At 49.6% G+C, this 17881-nt stretch overlaps 1 protein-coding gene across 3 annotated transcripts in view; it reads right to left on the reverse strand.

Annotated features, from left to right (window-relative positions):
• DENND6B (DENN domain containing 6B) overlaps positions 1 to 17881 on the reverse strand; it is a 41452-nt gene that overhangs the window by 16231 nt on the left and 7340 nt on the right. For all 3 annotated transcript variants that reach the window (XM_075924152.2, XM_075924146.2, XM_075924156.2), the window contains 11 exons: positions 17027 to 17065; positions 16904 to 16946; positions 14981 to 15093; positions 13120 to 13200; positions 9046 to 9151; positions 6953 to 7032; positions 6700 to 6762; positions 5954 to 6009; positions 5115 to 5237; positions 2349 to 2444; positions 2134 to 2228 (listed from right to left, as the gene is read on the reverse strand). In XM_075924152.2, the coding sequence (XP_075780267.2) occupies positions 2134 to 2228; positions 2349 to 2444; positions 5115 to 5237; positions 5954 to 6009; positions 6700 to 6762; positions 6953 to 7032; positions 9046 to 9151; positions 13120 to 13200; positions 14981 to 15093; positions 16904 to 16946; positions 17027 to 17065 (895 nt within the window). The remainder of the gene's footprint in view (positions 1 to 2133; positions 2229 to 2348; positions 2445 to 5114; positions 5238 to 5953; positions 6010 to 6699; positions 6763 to 6952; positions 7033 to 9045; positions 9152 to 13119; positions 13201 to 14980; positions 15094 to 16903; positions 16947 to 17026; positions 17066 to 17881) is intronic.

A 17881-nucleotide genomic window follows, 5' to 3' on the forward strand; every position in this document is an offset into this window, starting at 1 on the left:
CCCAGAGAAACTGTATAAGCCTGAGTGAATGCCTTTTACACTGCTTTCCAGTGTCAATAAATACTGCATTAGTATCTGCAAGGAGAGCATGACTATTTCTAGTTGACTCAGATTTGTTTAGTATCTTAAATCAGAGCGATGTGTGGATAATAAGCACACAGGGGGGATAGTTCTGTGAACTGCAAAGTCTGTAGCATGCTAGTGTTTTGCCAGATGCTTTGTTTTTTGAGAGCAGCTTGAGTGGAGATGCTGAAGATGTAGAGGTCTGTGCGAGTAGGTTGTTAATTTGGGGCTCTGGAGAACATTTTTTATGCTTTTATTTAATGACCATGTCTGATGTATTTATATAGCTGTTTTCAATATGTCCCAGTTTGTCGTGTTTACTAGCTTGAGGTGTTAGAAAGGACAAAATACATGTAGTCCAAGGGCATTGTTAATTTTCGTTTTATTATATTAAACAAACATCTACAGCATAGCTCCCTATTAATTATCCCTTGTTTGAATTTCTTTTTTTACCTTCCATACCTATGAACTATTTAAAATATATATTTACAGCTAGGTTTTTTGCTTATACTGATGTCGACACATAAGAAAATTCAACCCACGCAAGGATGGAAAATGTTAGAGGAAACACTGCTGGTGTCCCCTATGAAATTTCTCTAGTATGGGATAAAAGACCAGATTTCTTGCAGGGAGACCAAATTTCAGTGTCTGTAACCTATATTTTCATAGCTGTGACATCGGTAGGGCCCTATTCAGGATACAGACATTGCTCTACAGCACTTGTATTAGGTGAAATGAAAAATCGTCTCCTTCTTGCCGGTATTTATTTTACAGCGCAAACAGAGAGAACCCTTTTTTCTCCATTTTATCTGAAGAAGTGGATTTTGCCCACGAAAGTTTCTGATACTATCTATATATTTTGTTACTCTCTGAGGTGCTCCAGGACTACTCTTTTTTTTATAGTGAGCACTGTATACTTTGTGTTCGGTGTTGTAATGGAAAGCAATTCATTTGAAAATGTAGAAATCCAAACCGATATAAACAAATGGCATTCTATTATTGTTTAACCTGGGATTCAGCGTGAATTTTTTTAAATCAATTGGCAGCCCTAGAAAAATAGTAACAATGAGAGTCAGGTAGAGAAGAACTCCTCAGCCCAAACGACAGCAGCACTCTTGGCTTTTCAGAAAATAAAACCAGGCACTTCTCTCCTATTCCCAAGAATAATCTTCCATTTCCTTAAAGCTTAGAACAGGGGTGGGGAACCTTTTTTGGGTCGGGGGCTGCTGACCCACAGAAAAATCAGGCGGGGGCCGCACACAAGTGAGAAGCCGAACACAAAACATACCCAACCTCACTAAGGCAGCCCCCAACTGAGAAGGAGAAAGACACCCTCCATATCCCCCTCTCACACCAGAGCCTAGAGGTCCCAGACTAGTAGAGCTGGTGTGCTTCAGCCCTGCGGATGGATGGCCCGGGGGCAGGAGCACCAGCACGAGCTCTCCAATGCTGGAGGACCCTGAGCCGCTGGGGCGGGATCCAGGCAAGCCAAGGGCTGTCTCCAGCCCTCCACCCCGGCTTAGAAGAAAGAAAAAACAATTCTTGCAATGTGCTTAACCCCTTGCTTTCACTGCTACTACCTCAGCATCTCGCCACCCAGGCCAGCAGACAGAGGCTACGTCTAAACTGCACGGCTCTTTTGGGATACTGGAGGTATCCCGGAAAAGCAACTCCGCGTCCAAGGAACGCATCCACTGTTCTGAAAACGTTTTCGGAAAAGCGGACGCGCTTTTTTGCCATCCCCGTAAACCTCTTTCTACGAGGAATAAGGGATAGGTCGAAAGAGCACTTTTTCGCCATTTGGCGCCTCGTAGATACGCCAAATTTTGAAAGCGCCTCTTTTGAAAGTAAATCGGAAATAGATATGCGATTTGCATACCGCGAATTGCGTTTCTTTTTCCGATGTAACACTGCAGCGTAAACGTGGCCTGAGCTACCCTGTCCGATTCCCAGACCGACCCTCCTAGGGATGGAGGCGTGCACCTGTACCAGATGCTGAGATGCTGAACCCTCGCTGTCACCCTCAGACAGAGTCCAACGCAGAAAGACCAACGTGAATTAGGGCTTTACCTGACATTTTGAGCTCCCCAATCCGAAGGAGGTGAGGCCAGTGCTGGAGCGTTTTGATAAAGAAAGGATTTGTGACACCCACAACGACGTTCGGCCTGCAGAGAAACGGTGGAGACACAAGTGGAAGCCAGAACTACAACGCCCCAAGGTTTCGCCATGTAACTTGTGCTGACTGAAAAACGCATCGAGAGAGGCTCCAGTCCCAGAGTACTTACGGGGCTTGCGTCCTGGTGGTGTACTCCTTGAACTCACTGTCGTGGATAGTGAAATACGGGCGGTAGTCACAGCAGTACTTCAGAGGGGCGAGACAGCTGCAAGAACAATACAGGGACAGTGTCGTCATCATGAAACCCTGCACGTGCTAGAAAGGAACAAGTCTGGGACAGGCCAGTTTCCCAGTGGCCGCTGCTTTGCGGAGCCAGAGGAAACACATGGAAGATTTGCCCCGTCGCTCACTCGACTGACAGCATATCTACCCCTTGAGCTACCAGACTAGGGAGGGAAGCTCATTCCAGCTCCGACAGAGCCAGCATGCTAAATACAGCGTAGCCACAGCAGCACAATTGGCAGGAGGCGCTAGCCACTACGAGCCCGTGCTTGTGGCCTCACGTGGGTACGTATCCAGGGCAAGTGGCCCTCCTGTTGCTCGCACGGTCATGGCTACACGCTACCAGAGCTAGCGCAAGGACACCTCCTTGGGACGGGGATCCCAGCCTAGCTCCAAGCACAGGGATACCCTAAGGCTGTGGCTCTCAAACCAGGGCCCGAGGGCCGCTAGCTGCCCACAGCCGCCTGGCAGGTTGTCCGCGGCTCAAGGCTCAGCTCCCCTGCAGCAGGGAGGCTGTGTGGGCACTCCAGCCTCACAGCCCGCCCCCAAGCTTGGAGTGCCAGCTTCCCATGGGCGGGAGGGGGGGAGAAAGCCCCAAACCACAGCCTGGGATCTGGCTTATGGGGGGAGCGAGCGGCTCCGTGTGCTGCTGCTTCCCCTCCCCCCCGGCTGGGGGAACGGCAGTGCACAGATGGTCTGCCTGGAGGCTTTCCCCACTGCCGCCACTGGCCGGAGTCATGGCCAATGCAAGCGGTGGGAGGTCACCACCAATGGGAGCAGCACCTGGGAAAGGAAGTTGGGGAGGAGGGGGAACCAGGTAAGTGCCCCCCCATCCCTCTCGTGCCCAGACCCTGCACCCTCATGCACCTCCCTTGCTCTTGCTCCCTCCATCCTGACCAGACACCCGAATCCCAGCCGCACTTGCACCTTCCCCCCATTCCAGACACCCCATCCCAGCTCACTCCTGCACTCTCCCTCCCAGCCAGACCTCATGCCCTCATGCGCCCAAACCTCCCACCCAGACTCGCCACCCTCACCCAGTCGTGTGCCCCACCCCATCCCGCTCCCTGGTAGCCCCTTCCTGCACACTAAACCCCACATTTCTGGTCTTACCCCAGAAAATATGGGGGCTCACAAAATCTAGTAAGCCCAGGACCCCAAAAGAGTTGATCTGGCCCATGGGAAGCCCTGAACCTTAGCACTCTCAGCCTGCTCTCTCCCCTACCCCGTGGGGCTGGAGCGCCAGGAGAGTGAAGTGTCTTAATTAGGGGCCACACCAGTGAGCGTTGGAGGGTTTTTTGCTTTTGCATTTTTAGGGAGGGTTTATGCCTCTCCCTTGTGTGGCCATCGACTGATTTTTCTGTGGCTCAGAAGCTGCAGACCCAAAAAGGTTCCCTACCCTTGCTAAATAAAGACAATGTTGAAACCTTTTGTTTTGGACATAAATTAATATCTTACTTTTTTAAAATGAAGCTTGGTAAACTAACATGATAAAGTTAAAGTAATTAATCAGTTGAGTTTTTTTGATTAATAATATTTCCCTTCTTACCAGTTAAATACACCCCTTATGTACAGCGCTAGTAGCCCAATATGAAGAATTTCGTATTGAAGGTATTTAGAGATAAGTGAAAGCTTTCTGTCATCACGGGCAGCTGGCTGGTGGTCCATGGAAAGGTTTGCATTGAGCAGGGTGGGCTGCGGGCCCAGAGCTTTGAGAACCACTGCCCTCAGGCTACGTCTACACTGGGGCGGTTTGGACACAGAAGTGCTGCTGACACGCAGAAGTCGCCAAAAGTGAAAACCGGTCAAACCCGATTTTCTGCCTGCCCTGGTCAACATTTCGTGTCACACTGTTGACATTTCATGGTCACCCTGTTGGCAGACAAAGCAAAGCAACGCCAGTGAGCACCCCGCAGTCCCTCTCCGAAGCAGTCTGCCTGCCACTGGGTTCCTAGCAGGGCAGAACAGAAGCACTCCAATGATTTGTTCTTTGTTCCCCAAAGGGAGCAGCTCACTCAGCTGTCAGACACTTCTCAGAGCTGTGAAAGGGGAAGGGCTCAGGCCTGCAGGGATTTCAAAACAGTAAGCACAGTCCTCAAGGCAGGAATTGCGAGATACTGGCGGATGTCAGTTCTCCCAACAAAATGCACAGCAGAGTCCACACTGGCTCTCTGTCGATAACAAGGAGAGGAGAAAGGACAAAGTCTCTGGCTGGGGTGGAAGCTTTTTGTCCCCAAAACTGGCTGGTTTTCTGCTGACAAAAGTCACACTGCAGCGTGAACGCTCTCACTGCTTTGTCACCTAAAGGCACTTTTTGGTAACCAAACATGCCAGCGTAGTCAAGGCCTAAAGGGGCTGCTGAGACAGGATACAAAACGGGAGAGAGGAAACTTCAAAGCCTGGGAACGGGCAGGATAAGCCACCTTTGGTTTATGAAATATCATCAACTCTGTCGCGTTAGAAATTCTTCCCATTCTCTTCCCAGTTCAGGTGGCATAGGAGCAGAACGCAGTAATTCTGCCTTTTCTTATTTTACATATATATTTGTATATATAAATGAAGTCAGATGCCATTCATCTGACACAGCAGTGGTTCTAAATGGAGGAGATTTAACAGCATCCTTCGATAGTCACCTGCAATTCACATCAATTACCTGGTAAGTGCCAGCACCATTTCTGAGGAAATGGCAGGGGATGGCGCCATTACAACTACTGGCTCCCCCAGTAGCATCAGCTCCCACAGCATCTGGATGTGAATTAGCACTGGCTGGAAGCATCTGTTAGCGAAAGGAAGAGTAACGGGGTAAGGCTAAAAATGGGAGTTCCTGAAAGAACAGACTCCTGAGTTAGGCACATTCAGTTATACTTCTGCATCTGCACATTCAACGTCTAGGATGGGTTTCTAATATCCTGCAGCAGTGAGTTCCACGAGGCAATTATGTACCTATATACACTTTCTGCAAGTCATTTAAAATGTGTTAAAAGGAAACATTTTAAGTTCTCATAGTTACCCAGTGGAGCTCATTGATCATGAGATATATTTTAAGCCAAATAAAGCGCATATAAAAAGGAATAGGACCAATTTCAAGGGTAAATCTGCCAGGACACAGGCTGATCCCCAGCTGAAGACAGGAAGACTAGGTGTTTGTACATACAAGAGCCCATACATGCACTGCAACATGTCTGGAAATGGGTGACAGGAGAGGGATCACGTGAGGATTACCTGGTGTGATCCCTCCCTCTGGGGTACCTGGCATTGACCACTGTCAGCAGACAGGACGCTGGGTCTCACCCAGTCTGGCCGTTCTTATGCAACGCTCCCCAAGCACCATGCAACTCCTACCAACCCAACATGCAGACGGACACACTTTACTGACAAGAAGGATCAGGATCCGCCCCCATGACCACAACCTCCCATTTAGCTAAAGAAGAGCATGAGCGGAGAGGAAGGAGATGGAATGGGAGGAGCGTGTTGAGAGAAGCTAACTCCCACCTGAAAAGATCCAGTTCATACACACTGGGGAGAACTAACGGGGCCGGTAACAAGTTCTGAATGGGAGAGAGGAGAGAGGCAGTTATGAAGGAAAATGTCCCAAGCGCAAACAGTGGTCACTCTGAGTTGCTCACCTCAGTCACACAAAGACAATCCATCGACAGTAAGTACCAAAGCATCTAAAGCTTAGACAAAGATAATGCTTGGAGAGCCAAGTGAGGAGCAAATGCGGGCAGCCTGCAGGGCAAATGGCCGACCCCTTCAGGGTGAAAGGATTTCAGTTTTTACCGTAGGAGCCAGCCAAAACCCTCCCTTCTGAGCCTGAGAAACCTCCCCACTGCTCCCTCTGCACCCAAGCGCGGCTTGGGACAAGGATAATCCGGGAAGGTGGTGGATGCTAACAGGCCCCAAATGTGTGAAAGGAAACCGCGCAAAGGAAGGAGGGAAGGAGAAGGGATTGTTAGCAGGGCTTACGATGGCAGAACAAGGAGCAATGATGTAAAACTACCCAGGAGAATCATTCAGGGACTTCTCTGCCCAGGTAGGAGCTAAGATCATTCTTGCTAGGTGGGAGTTTGAAGAGTTTAGTGAAAACCCTTGAGAGAAATATTTAAGGAGTAGCTGTTCCAGGCAGCACATTGGACAAGTTCCAAAGAGCTCCAATTCTACATGAGCCTTCTCTTCCTCAGTGATCTAGACTCTGCTTCTTGTTGGGCCATTTGGCACAATTCTTTTCTTCACCTCACCTCTTGATTGATCTGCTTCAAAGGGCTTGATCCGGGTTTGTCCACTCTGGATGGGATTCTCACCTGGGTTACAAACAGGAAAAGTTATTGGGGGGCCAGGCTCAGCTGACAGGCATGAACACTTGCTGAGATTAGGAACAAAGGGAAAGCATTTAGAGCTAGCAAGCGACAAGAAACGTGCCGTCTTTCTAGTGCAGTGCACACCAGGGCTTGTGGCTTGAGCATTTATGAGTTGAATATCAGGAGCAAGTACCTGAATGACAATTCCCATCACTGGAAGGTTCAGAGTCTGTCCTGGAACAGGAGGCAGCCACTGATCAATCTCATTGCACACTGCAAAACATGGACAATGGCAAAACTTTAAACTGAGGGACAACTGCAGCCAATTTAGATCGTTCCGGTGGCCTCTGCTGTGACCATATCCGCATTGGGGCTGGTCTGTGTTACAGGAGAAGGTATCTAAGGCTCTGTCGACACAGGGCAGGTTTGGCGCCGAAAGTGTTGACATGCAAAAGTGAAAACCGGTCAAGCCAGTTTCTCTGTCTCCCATTGATGACATTTCCTGGCCACATGGCTGACACTAGCATCCTGTCGACAGGCACAGCAAAGCATTGTGGGTCAGCATCCCACAGGGCAGCTAGTCCCTGCGCTGCTTGGGATTCCCTTGTAGCTCTGGGAGCTCTCCATGATGAGGAATGTCAAAACAGCACGGCCATCTCTCCAGCCCTCCCCCTGCAGCAGCCTGCCTGCCTGCCGCTGGGTTCCTAGCCGGGCAGAACAGGAGCATTCCAGTGATTTGCTCTTTGTGCCTGAAAGGGAGCAGCTCACTCTGCTGTCAAGACACTTCGCGGAGCTCTGACAGGGGAGGGGCGCAGGCCTGCAGGGCAGCAGAGATCACAAAACAGTGAGCACAGTCATCCAGGCAGGCATTGTGGGACACTGGCGGAAGCCAGTTCTCTTGACAAATCAAACAGCAGAGTTCACACTGGCTCTTTGTCGCCAAAGGGAGAGGAAAGACAAAAGTCTCTTGCAGGGGTGGAAGTTTTGTGTTGCCAAAACTGGATGTTTTTTCCTGACAAATGGCGCACGGCAGTGAAAACACTCTCACTTGTTTACTGCTAAAAGGCAGTTGTTGGTGACAAAATGTGCCAGTATAGACAAGGCCTAACTCTGCTTGCATGGCAGCTCTAGGCTCCGATGGGCTAACAACATCCAGGGACCACAACTGAGAGCTGGGAGACTGTCACTCCCGTGCTCTCACAACAGCACCTGAAGTCAATGGGAGCTGTGTTCTGAATGTGTAAAGTGACACGTAACACTAAGCGCTCAAATTAAATCAGGTCCGAGGTGCCTCAAACTGGAGGCTGAAATTAAGTGGATACTTTTGACCTTGCTTTCTGTGCCTCAGGGAGAAGGTGGAAAAAATAGTCTATGATCATGTGACTAAACACTATCATAATCCCTGAACACCAGGGATTCAAGTTAAGGTAGCACAGGCCACCTTAATTCTTGCATTTCCTAACTTCTGAACACTTGATTTTCCAGCCTTAATAATGTTCTTTTAACAGTTGTATGGGTACAATAGGAGACCTACCCGGAGTTACTCGGGTCCTTCAGGGTCTGGGGGCCTGGAGGGTGTGTAGGAGTCAGGGCAGGGGCTTAGGGCAGGGGGCTGTGGATATGGGGTGTGCAGGAGTCAGGGCTGGCATTGAGGAGGGGCTCAGGGCAGGGGGCTCAGCAGCTGTGCCCTAGGGCAGGTCTGGGGTGGGGCTATGCAGCTTGTCTTCCTTCTTCTCTCCAGGGCAGGGAGAGGGGAGTGCCTCACAGCTGGCTCGCCTGGTTCGGGACCAGCCTGGGGGAGCAAGGCAGAGGCCACACAACCTGCCTGGCATCTATTCCCTGGGGCAGGCTGCAATGATGGGGCGCCATGCTGCCAGCCAGCGGCTGCCCCCTGTGGTCATTCTATCTCTGTGATCACACCCCTGCCTTTCCATTTGATGGGAAACAATCGCATTCCACACATCCCACTGTCCCGGAACAATCCAATCCTGACTTTGCTTTAAGTTAGGAGAAGAGGAAGCTGCCTACCAAATTTGGTGGGCCTAGCTCTTCCTGTTTAGGAGGAATTCTTGAACAAACAGACGTGACAGACAGACACACAGGCAGACTTACGCCCTGAATCTCTCAAATATACAGCAGATGTATTTAATGGAGCTAATTTACTTTTCTGCCAGTACCATGCAGCTCTGCAATCCTTTGCTGCACACATCTCAGTAGCCCCCACATATACTAATAATAGATTTCTGTCCCCATTGCAAACCCCTTCCTCCCACTGTCTCTCCTTACCTGCCTCCAGGCATGGCTCTAGCTTGTCAAAGTACTCGGGAGCAATCAGCTGCAGCAGAGACTGGAAGAGGTTCACATAAGGCAAGCGTGACACCAGCACTAGAGACTGAAAGAAAGACACCGATGAGCCAGGCTAGTGCCCTCACCACTCCCTACACAAAGGGTGCGCAGATACTGGCCGCCTACAGCCCGCAAAGGCATCCAGCCAGGAGCCCGAAGGCTGAACCTGTGTGGCCCAGAAGGGTGTTTGCAGAGCACGTGCTCAGCCTGTGGGACACCTGATGGTTATTTTGAACTGGATTCTCCAGGTGTCTATGCTCAGGGAAGAGCCGGGAAGGCTGTAGAAGCAGCTGCAAGGTGGAAGGAGCCAACCTAGTAGCCTCCAGGAGGGACTATTGCACAGTGAGAGAGGAGGCTACTAGGGATGTAAAAGGTTCAGCAGTTAACCTCTCACCTGGCAAGCACTAGGTTTGCCAGGATGCTTACTAAGCAACCGGTTACCAGGACAGGCTGGGTGGCAGGAACCCAGGCAGGTCAGGGCGGCCGGCAGGCGGGTCCCTAGCCCCAAACCCGCTGGAGCCCTATCCTAGCTTCACGCAGCCCTGCCACATGCCAGGTGAAGGCAGGAGGGACCCCAGCACCCACCCTGCCCAAAACAACAGCCCCAGCTGCACCAACAACCCTGCGGAGGGAGCCTCAGTCTTGGCTGTGCCGGCTGCCCCAGCCCCATCACGCTCCGGCAGCAGCCACGGCCCTGCCAGCATCCACGGCCCTGCCAGCATCCCCAACCACGATGCGCTTTGAACGCGGGTAGGAGGGACACTGGCTGTAGTGCAGTGGCCCCGTGAGACCAGCCCCGGTTGCCCTGTACTGGCCCCCCAGTGATTTACCGGCTAAACAATAACGTTGTAATTGTTTAACCAGTTCACTATTTTAAACAATATTTACAGTCCTAGAGGCTACAGCGCGCACAGAAAAAAGGTCACCAGTGTAGAGAGCCAGGAATTGCCAGCGGTCCCTGTGCAAGCCAGGGATGTAAATAACCATTTAAATAGTTTGCGGGTTAAACAACTGAAATTGTAACATTTAGCCGGTTAATCATCGGCCAGGGTCCGGCCGGCCGGCTCCAGCATAGCCAGGTCTGGCTGGCCCACACGGGCCGAGTTGGAATGGCTGGGGTCCCAGCTACCTGCCCCAGTGTGGCTGGGGTCAATGTTCCTTCTTATTTTTTCCCAACCCTGGGCAGAATACCTTTTCTTACGTACACTGAAGCCTGTGCAGATGTGCACCACCAACAGAAATACGCTGCTGGCTGTAGGCGCTTTGCCAATCAGCAATGTGGCACCTGAATCTCTCCTGGATGGCTGTCCAAGCATTCAGCTTACAGAGTCCTGCTGGGCCGAAATGGAGCAGCCGGGTTCGGGGCATTGCCTGCTGGCCCAGCATGGCTGGGGCTGGAGTCCTATTGGGGTCCTGCCAGCCCATGTGGGTCAAGTCAGAGTGGTGAGGGCCCTGTCTGCCACTCGCACTCAACCAGGGTTGCTCCAGCCTGCTGCGGCTGGCCGTCCAATCAGTTACCCAGTAAGCATTCTGGAAAGCTTAAGGCTTACCAAGTAACTGGCGAATCTTTCACATCCCTAGCACAAGCGACCTGAGGGAGGAGGGTACAGAGAAGAGCTAGAGACCAGATGCAGAGAACGAACCAGCAGATCGTAAGTCCGGGCCAGGTAAAGAATTCGTATGTGGAAGACTGGAGCAGACAGAAGAAGTAACGGAAATGAGGGATCTTTTTCCCAGTTAATGGACCGTCATTTTGTTCTCTGCCCATGTTTCTAACCTCACTGGATGCTAGCTCAGTCATTAGTTTTTATACCGCCCTCCAGTTCAGTATCCCTTCCGTGTGCTGCTTACTCTGCTTTCCAAATCAGTCACCAAGATCTAACTCGGATCTCTGCAATAACCACTGCACACGCTCTCCCATCCAGTACTGTGCCGATTGGTGCCGTCTTCCACTTTGCTCCAGTCTAAGGACTTGTCTACACCACCACGTAAGTTGATGCAACTCACATCACGCAGGGATGTGAAAAACGAACTCTCCAGCCTCCCCTCCAGGTGACACAAATTACAGCGACGTAAAGCAGCGTCCACATTGCACTGTTGGCAGGAGGTGCTCCTCCGGAGAGCACTCTCCTGTCAGCACAGCATATCTTCCCAGCTGCTGGGCCAGTGTAGGTGACAGGGTATTAGATCCAATGCTTTCACATCACCCTCTACTGCTGTAATTCTACCTCAAAAGCCATCAAGTTAACTTGGCAGGCGCTCTCCAGCACTGCCCAGATTTCCATTGTCCTCCTGATGTAAGTGTTGTTTTTCTCTCCGTGACTGATCCTTTATTTCACTGTAGACACACATTGATGAGCAATGCTCTTTGGAACACGGTCTAGGAGATGAGCACAGAGCTAGGCAGAAAAGCTGCAGTGCACAATACAATTACAGGGGCAAAGCAGCCTCAGTCGTCTGTCACTATCAGACTGGCCTGTTGCAAAGGGCTCTCAATGACAGCTTTAACTCCCCTAAGATTCAAACCCTTTAACAAGGGCTCATTTTAGTTTTGATGGGAAGATCGAAACCAAACTGGGAACTGAGTGGAAGATGGGACACTGGGCTGAATGGACCGTTGGTGTGACCCAGAGAGGCTGTTTTTATGTTCTAACGGATAACGATAAAATGGATGCCTTCAATGCATTGGAACATTTTCCTTTCCCTAGACTTGAGACAAAGAACGAGTCTGAAATTCCGTGCTCCTAGAGGCACCAGCTGTGTCTTCCTCTACTTCCTCTCCTCCTATTTGGATAATGTTCAGCACATCACGGGTACTGCCATCATACTATGGATGTAAAATCCTGGTTACTCAGATAACTGGTTAAACCTTAGGGATTAAGGTTAAGTGGGATTCCCCCCCATCCATGTAGGACTGCTGCTGTTGCTCCCCCCCCCCCCCCGATGGGGAACCAGTTGCCCCAAGTGTGTGTGAGGGGGAGGAAGGGGGGAGTTGGCAGTTTCTGGGGGGGGGGAGGGCAAACATAATTCTGGGCTGTATCAACGGGAGTGTTGTGAGCAAGATACAAGAAGTCATTCTTTCACTCTACTCTGCGCTGGTTAGGTCTCAGTTGGAGTATTGTGTCAAGGTCTGGGCACCACGTTTCAAGAAAGATGTGGAGAAATTGGAGAAGGTCCAGAGAAGAGCAACGAGAATGATGAAAGGCCTAGAAGATATGAGCTATGAGGGAAGACTGAAAGAATTGGGCTTGTTTATTTTCAAAAAGAGAAGACTGGGGCGGGGACATGTTAGCAGTTTTCAAATATCTAAAAGGGTGTTAACAAGGAGGAGGGAGAAAAAATGTTTTCCCTGGCCTGTGATTACAGGATAAGAAGCAATGGGCTTAAATTGTGGCAAGGGAGATTTAGGTTGGACATTAGGAAAAACTTCCTGTCAGGGGGGTTAAACACTGGACTAAACTGCGTAAGGGGATTGTGGAATCTCCACCACTGGGGATATTTAAGAGCAGGTTGGACAGACCCCTGTCAGGGATGATCGATGGTGTCTGGTACTGCTGGGAGGGCAGGGGACTGGATTTGATGATCTCTTGAAGTACTTTCCAGTTCTGGCATTCTGTCTGCTCCCAAGTACCAGGTGATACTTGCCAGGTAACCAGTTACCCATTCACAACCTGACATCATACAAACAACAACAAAACACCCCATCACTGTGCTCCTGAAGCTGGAGTACACGAGAAGGGAAGTGTGTTTCTTCAGGGACTTCTCAGGAATTTACGGCCCAGACAGATTGTAAATTGCTGGTCACATGATTTATCTAGCATGGTGCTTCTTGTGGGCTTGTTTGAGAACTACACTTTCCACACAGTCCAGCTATTGCAGCTTTTCTTCCGTTTCCTCCAGCCATACTTCTGATGCCACTGCAGGGCTGGGGAGATTGTGAAGTACAATGGACAGATGCTAAGTTACAGTGATATGCTGCTGTAAAGCAGCAAGCTAGCCAGTCTGAACACTCACCTTCTGGAAGTAACCTCTCTTCATTGAGCTGTCCTTCACTTGCCTGAAGTACACATAGCCGAAGTAATGAGCTGACTCCCGCTGCAAGAAAGAGGTCAACAACACCACTGTCAAGGATCTTGGTACCTCCGACACCCGTCTTGAGCCTCTCAGTCCAAGTCTCAGAGATCTGGAAGTGCATCTCAGCCCTGCACTGCAGTGTCCCCCCACTACTCCAGGTCTGGTCTTCTCGGAGGCAGCCGTCAGTGACAAGCTGTGGCAGATTTCATGACATGAACACGTAGGGAGGCGACTGGGCCACGAACTCACAATTGCAGCACAAGGAGTTGAACCCCAAGTGTCACCCAGCCCCGTGTACCGCACCCACTCCTGTGGGCTGGGTGCTCCCACAGACATAAACTAGCCTGGCTTGCCTAGAGTCGAACCCCAGAAACGCCATGTTGCTGTGCAGCCAGCTCGTGCGTGACTCTCAGGTTCGGTTTGGGGTGCTGTGGAGTAACACCACCTCCTGAGAGGAGGAAATGCCTGCTCACTATCGCTCAATGGCCATCTCCCCAGACAGACTCCTGACAATACCATTCTGGCTTTAGCCAGGGCGGGAGCTTTGACAAAGGACCGGAAGGACAGAGCTTGTAAGGCACAAAATACCAGCTGATAAAAATCCCTCACTTCTATTTGCCATTTACATCCCTGAATTCCCACAAGTGGCACTGGGACAGAGATGGAGTCCAATTACAGACACAATGCACCAGGCCTGCTGTTCCTTGGGGCAGGCTTTTAGAACACATCAGGCATGACTTTTCCAGCAGCAGCATCTAGAATTTCGCAGTCTTGCTCCCCGCAGTTCTTCCATCCCTCCGGCCACGTCCCTGAGCAGGGACCCCTCCCCCCTTGACAACTGGAGAGCCTTGTGACTCTGCACCATGAGAGCACTAGGTGGGGAGTCCCAGAATTCCTTCACAGCAGTCCCAGGAGTCACTCCCCAGGGCACACGCTGGCTGCAATTAAGAATCCACACAGGTACTCAAGGCACCAAACGGGGGAGAGGGAGGGACAGAAAAGAAGGACAAACCAATGTGACTCTCTCTTGCTCTAGTAGGGGAATTGGTACCTGACCACTGCGTGACATGGACTGACCAGTACAAGGGAGAAACACAGGCTAGAACACGGGTGCAAAGTTATTTCAGGCCACTAGGGGTACGTTTACACTGCACGCTTATTCCTAAATAGCTTATTTCGAAATAGAGTGTTCACACTACAGGGAAGCCTCAAAATGAATCCGAGGCAGGCTCCCCTAATGTAGATGTGCTCTCTCGATGTAGAGCCCCAGGAGGCACTGGGGAGGAATAACTTAAAATGGCCCTGGTGAGGGGCTATTTCAAAATAGCAGCAGTGGAGTGTCTATAGATGCCTTATTTCAAAATAGCTATTTTGGAAGAGGCGTTATTCCTTGTAGAATGAGATTTATGGATTTTGGAATTAGCCATCCGTTATTTTGAAATTATTTCGAAATAACACAATGGCTGTGCAGACGCACCCTAGGACTCTAACATTTATCCTCTATTTGAGTGCAGCAATAACAGTCAGATCCTGCTCCTTCCAACCCATCACATCTTGCTCTTTATTGCCACAGAGAGGTTACATCCTGGGTAGTATGCTCCTCTACAAACATTCAGATGACTGGGAATCCCTGTGCTGAAAATTTAGCCCTTTGTGATTATTCCATGGTCTGAGGCAAAATTCAGAAAAAGAGGACAATTATTTACAGGAAAAATCAATCCATGTGCACATTCTGTTTATACATGCATGCATGCTACTGTTCATTTTGCAAGTGCAAGCTGCATACTGAGCAATAACTAACCTGTAATGTTAGCGGGGCTTCTGTGTTATATTCACCATCCTCCCCAAAACGCGTGTTCCTCTGCCCCCCAGACTGACGGAGACGGAAGCTAAACTGAGTATCTCCTAAGCCGCCTGAGACAGAGACAAGATTATACACAATCAAGAAGAAGCTTCAGTAAGGAAGTTCGGGACTTCATCAAAAACATTTAAGGAAGTAAAAGCCACATAAAAATATCAAACTCAAATTAGCAGACATGGTAACAGCAAAACTGTAGGGTCAATTAGTAATTAGACTGCAGGAATTTGCACTGATTAATTGATTATGCACCCATTTTCAGACAGTGTTCAAGACATCAGCCAGTAATCCCACAGTGAGCAGCTGCAGCCATTCCCACTACGATCCACCAGACTGGAAATCGACACATGCAGAGTCTTAATCCAAAAGTGCATCAAGGCGTGGTTGGGAACGCAAGCCAGTGCGCCATTCCGCAGAGCCAGGGGCAAATGGCCAAGGTGAATGAGTTCCACAGTGGGGAACCTGCACCCTGAGAACCATCCTCCCCAAAACGTGGTATTGGATATGGTATTGAAGCATGAAATTCTCTCCACAGAGATCCCAGACTAACCAGGATGGGCAGAGAGACACTGGCAGAAGAATATGTGCAAAGTGAATATGTGCACAACCTTTGTGTCTCCAAAGCATCCCCGTGCATGTGAAAGGAGAACCAAACTGGGACTGTATACAGGTCTATGGAAAGCTGGCTAGCCCGTCCAAGGATGGGCAAAATGCAGCCCACAGAATTCTCTCTTGCTGCCATTCCTACCCCTAATATCTATGTGCAGCCCACAGCAGGAAACTGGAGGGATTGATTTAGGATCAAAGAACTGCATATGTAAAACTTGGCTAAATTATAATTTTGGCTAATCGATGACTAATGCATAATAGACAATAGAATGCCCTTCACATTTCTGTAGATGTTTACGCCTCATACAAGGAAAGGGATTATTTTGTGTATTATGGGGACTACAGCTGGAAATAAAGGGATAACGCTAAGAGCTGAAAATGTAGGATGGACAGCAGAAATCTATTAGAAGCAGAAAGGGCTCAGAAAGGGAGTGATGGAAGCACCATCTCTAAGGCCAGTTAAAAGTCAACTGGCCAAAACCCTGGAGAACGGGAACACCCGTAGAGGGATTCACTGGAAGTGGCCTCAGGCTTTCCATTGGATAGCTATCCTACCGATACGCAAACACGGACCGGACCCCTTCCCCAGAAAGGCTAAATACATTTCTCTCTGTGCCGAGCCCTCTTCTGCATCAAAATGAGATCAGCATGGACCGCTGCAAGTCTGGGGAAAACTTAGCCCCCGCTGCTACTTTTCATACCCTGGCTGGCGCCTGAAAAGCGTGAGTAAAGCTTGCACAAAGAGAAATTCTCCCATCAGCCACTAGATCACAGGTTCTGCATCCTTTTAAATAAGGATCAATATTCAACAGGAAGCCTCTCCATCCAGCCCTGAGAGAAGCCTTAGCACTCTCTGAGGTCTTTATTTCAGAAGATACAGCCCATTGCTCTCTCTGGTACATTACAGATGCTGACTCACTCTCTCTCTAATACGAACCTTAGGGTACGTCTAGACTGCATGCCTCCTGGGATGAGGTTTACCTGGTGGTCGACAAATGCCTTTGATGTCGACACCCGCGCGTCCAGACTATCGCGCTGAGCCAACAAACAGCTGATCAGCTGTTTGTCGGCTCAGCGCGGCAGCCATGTAAATTTAAATGAAGCGGCGATTATTTAAATCGCCGCTTCATTTTCCCATGGCTGGTAGCCTAATCTACATGCCTCTGGCGACAGAGGCATGTAGTCTAGACGTACCCTTAATGTGTCTCTCATAGCAACCATCCCCATTCCCCATGCAGAACCAGAGATGCCACCTACCTGAGTAGGAGTCTGGGAAGGACAAGTAGCAAATGTTGGTTTTCTGTAACAAACAAGAAAATGTTGTAAAATACCCTCTACCACACACCCCCAGATTCTCTAAGACAGAAGAAGTTATCCTACCTCTTTTTCTGTCAGTCTGAAGTCATAAGGATACACCAACTGCAAAACAAACATGAGATGACAAGCTTAGTAGGCTCCGTGCACTGCTACATTCCCCAAACTCACCCCCACCAGGCCGGTGGTTTTAATCTATATTGTCTCCGGGTGGTAAAAGAAAATCAAGTTATATAATCCTGACCCCTGCTCCCCCAGCTCACACCATTAACAAATAAACATATCCATTTAGAACTGGATAGTACAGGGAGCAATCAAAAGGCAGCCTGTGGCAGAAGCCACATTTATTAGATAATTCTTTCTGTCTACAGATCGGTTTGTTCACATTTTTATTTTGATATCCCTGGTTTAAAAACTAGGCATTCTGCGAACTTTAAAAACTAACTACTAAGTAGCCTGAAGCTTAAGCCTGATTGCAGAGATTGCCGATATGATGACTCTGCCCTCTAGAACAAGCCAAACAGAACTATTCTCAATCAGCATGAAACTGTTTCAAAGTCCTTCCTCCTTGCGGCCCCATTCAGGAAAGCATTTCTATTCAGGACAGCACCTAAGCATGGGTCTATACTTAGCTAGGTTCAAAAGCAGAAGAAACAACTAAGAAGTCTCGTTTCTAAAAATCAGGAGGAGTGAGGAACAGCTTGCCTGGATCTAGCTCCCGAGGCTCAAGGCTCCTCCCGCACAACACTGGGGAGTCTGCACTGGTACTCAAACCCCACTGCTGCCCCACTCCAGGGCTGGAGCACACAAAATCGACTAGCCTGGGACCACCTAGGCTCTGGTGTGTGAGGGGAATGTGGGGAGTGTCTTTCTGCTTCTTAGTTGTGGCCCCGACTGATCCTCTCCAATTTCTCCATATCT

Source organism: Pelodiscus sinensis, chromosome 1, assembly GCF_052426305.1.
Source record: "Pelodiscus sinensis isolate ZL-2025 chromosome 1, ASM5242630v1, whole genome shotgun sequence".
Lineage (NCBI taxonomy): Eukaryota > Metazoa > Chordata > Testudines > Trionychidae > Pelodiscus > Pelodiscus sinensis.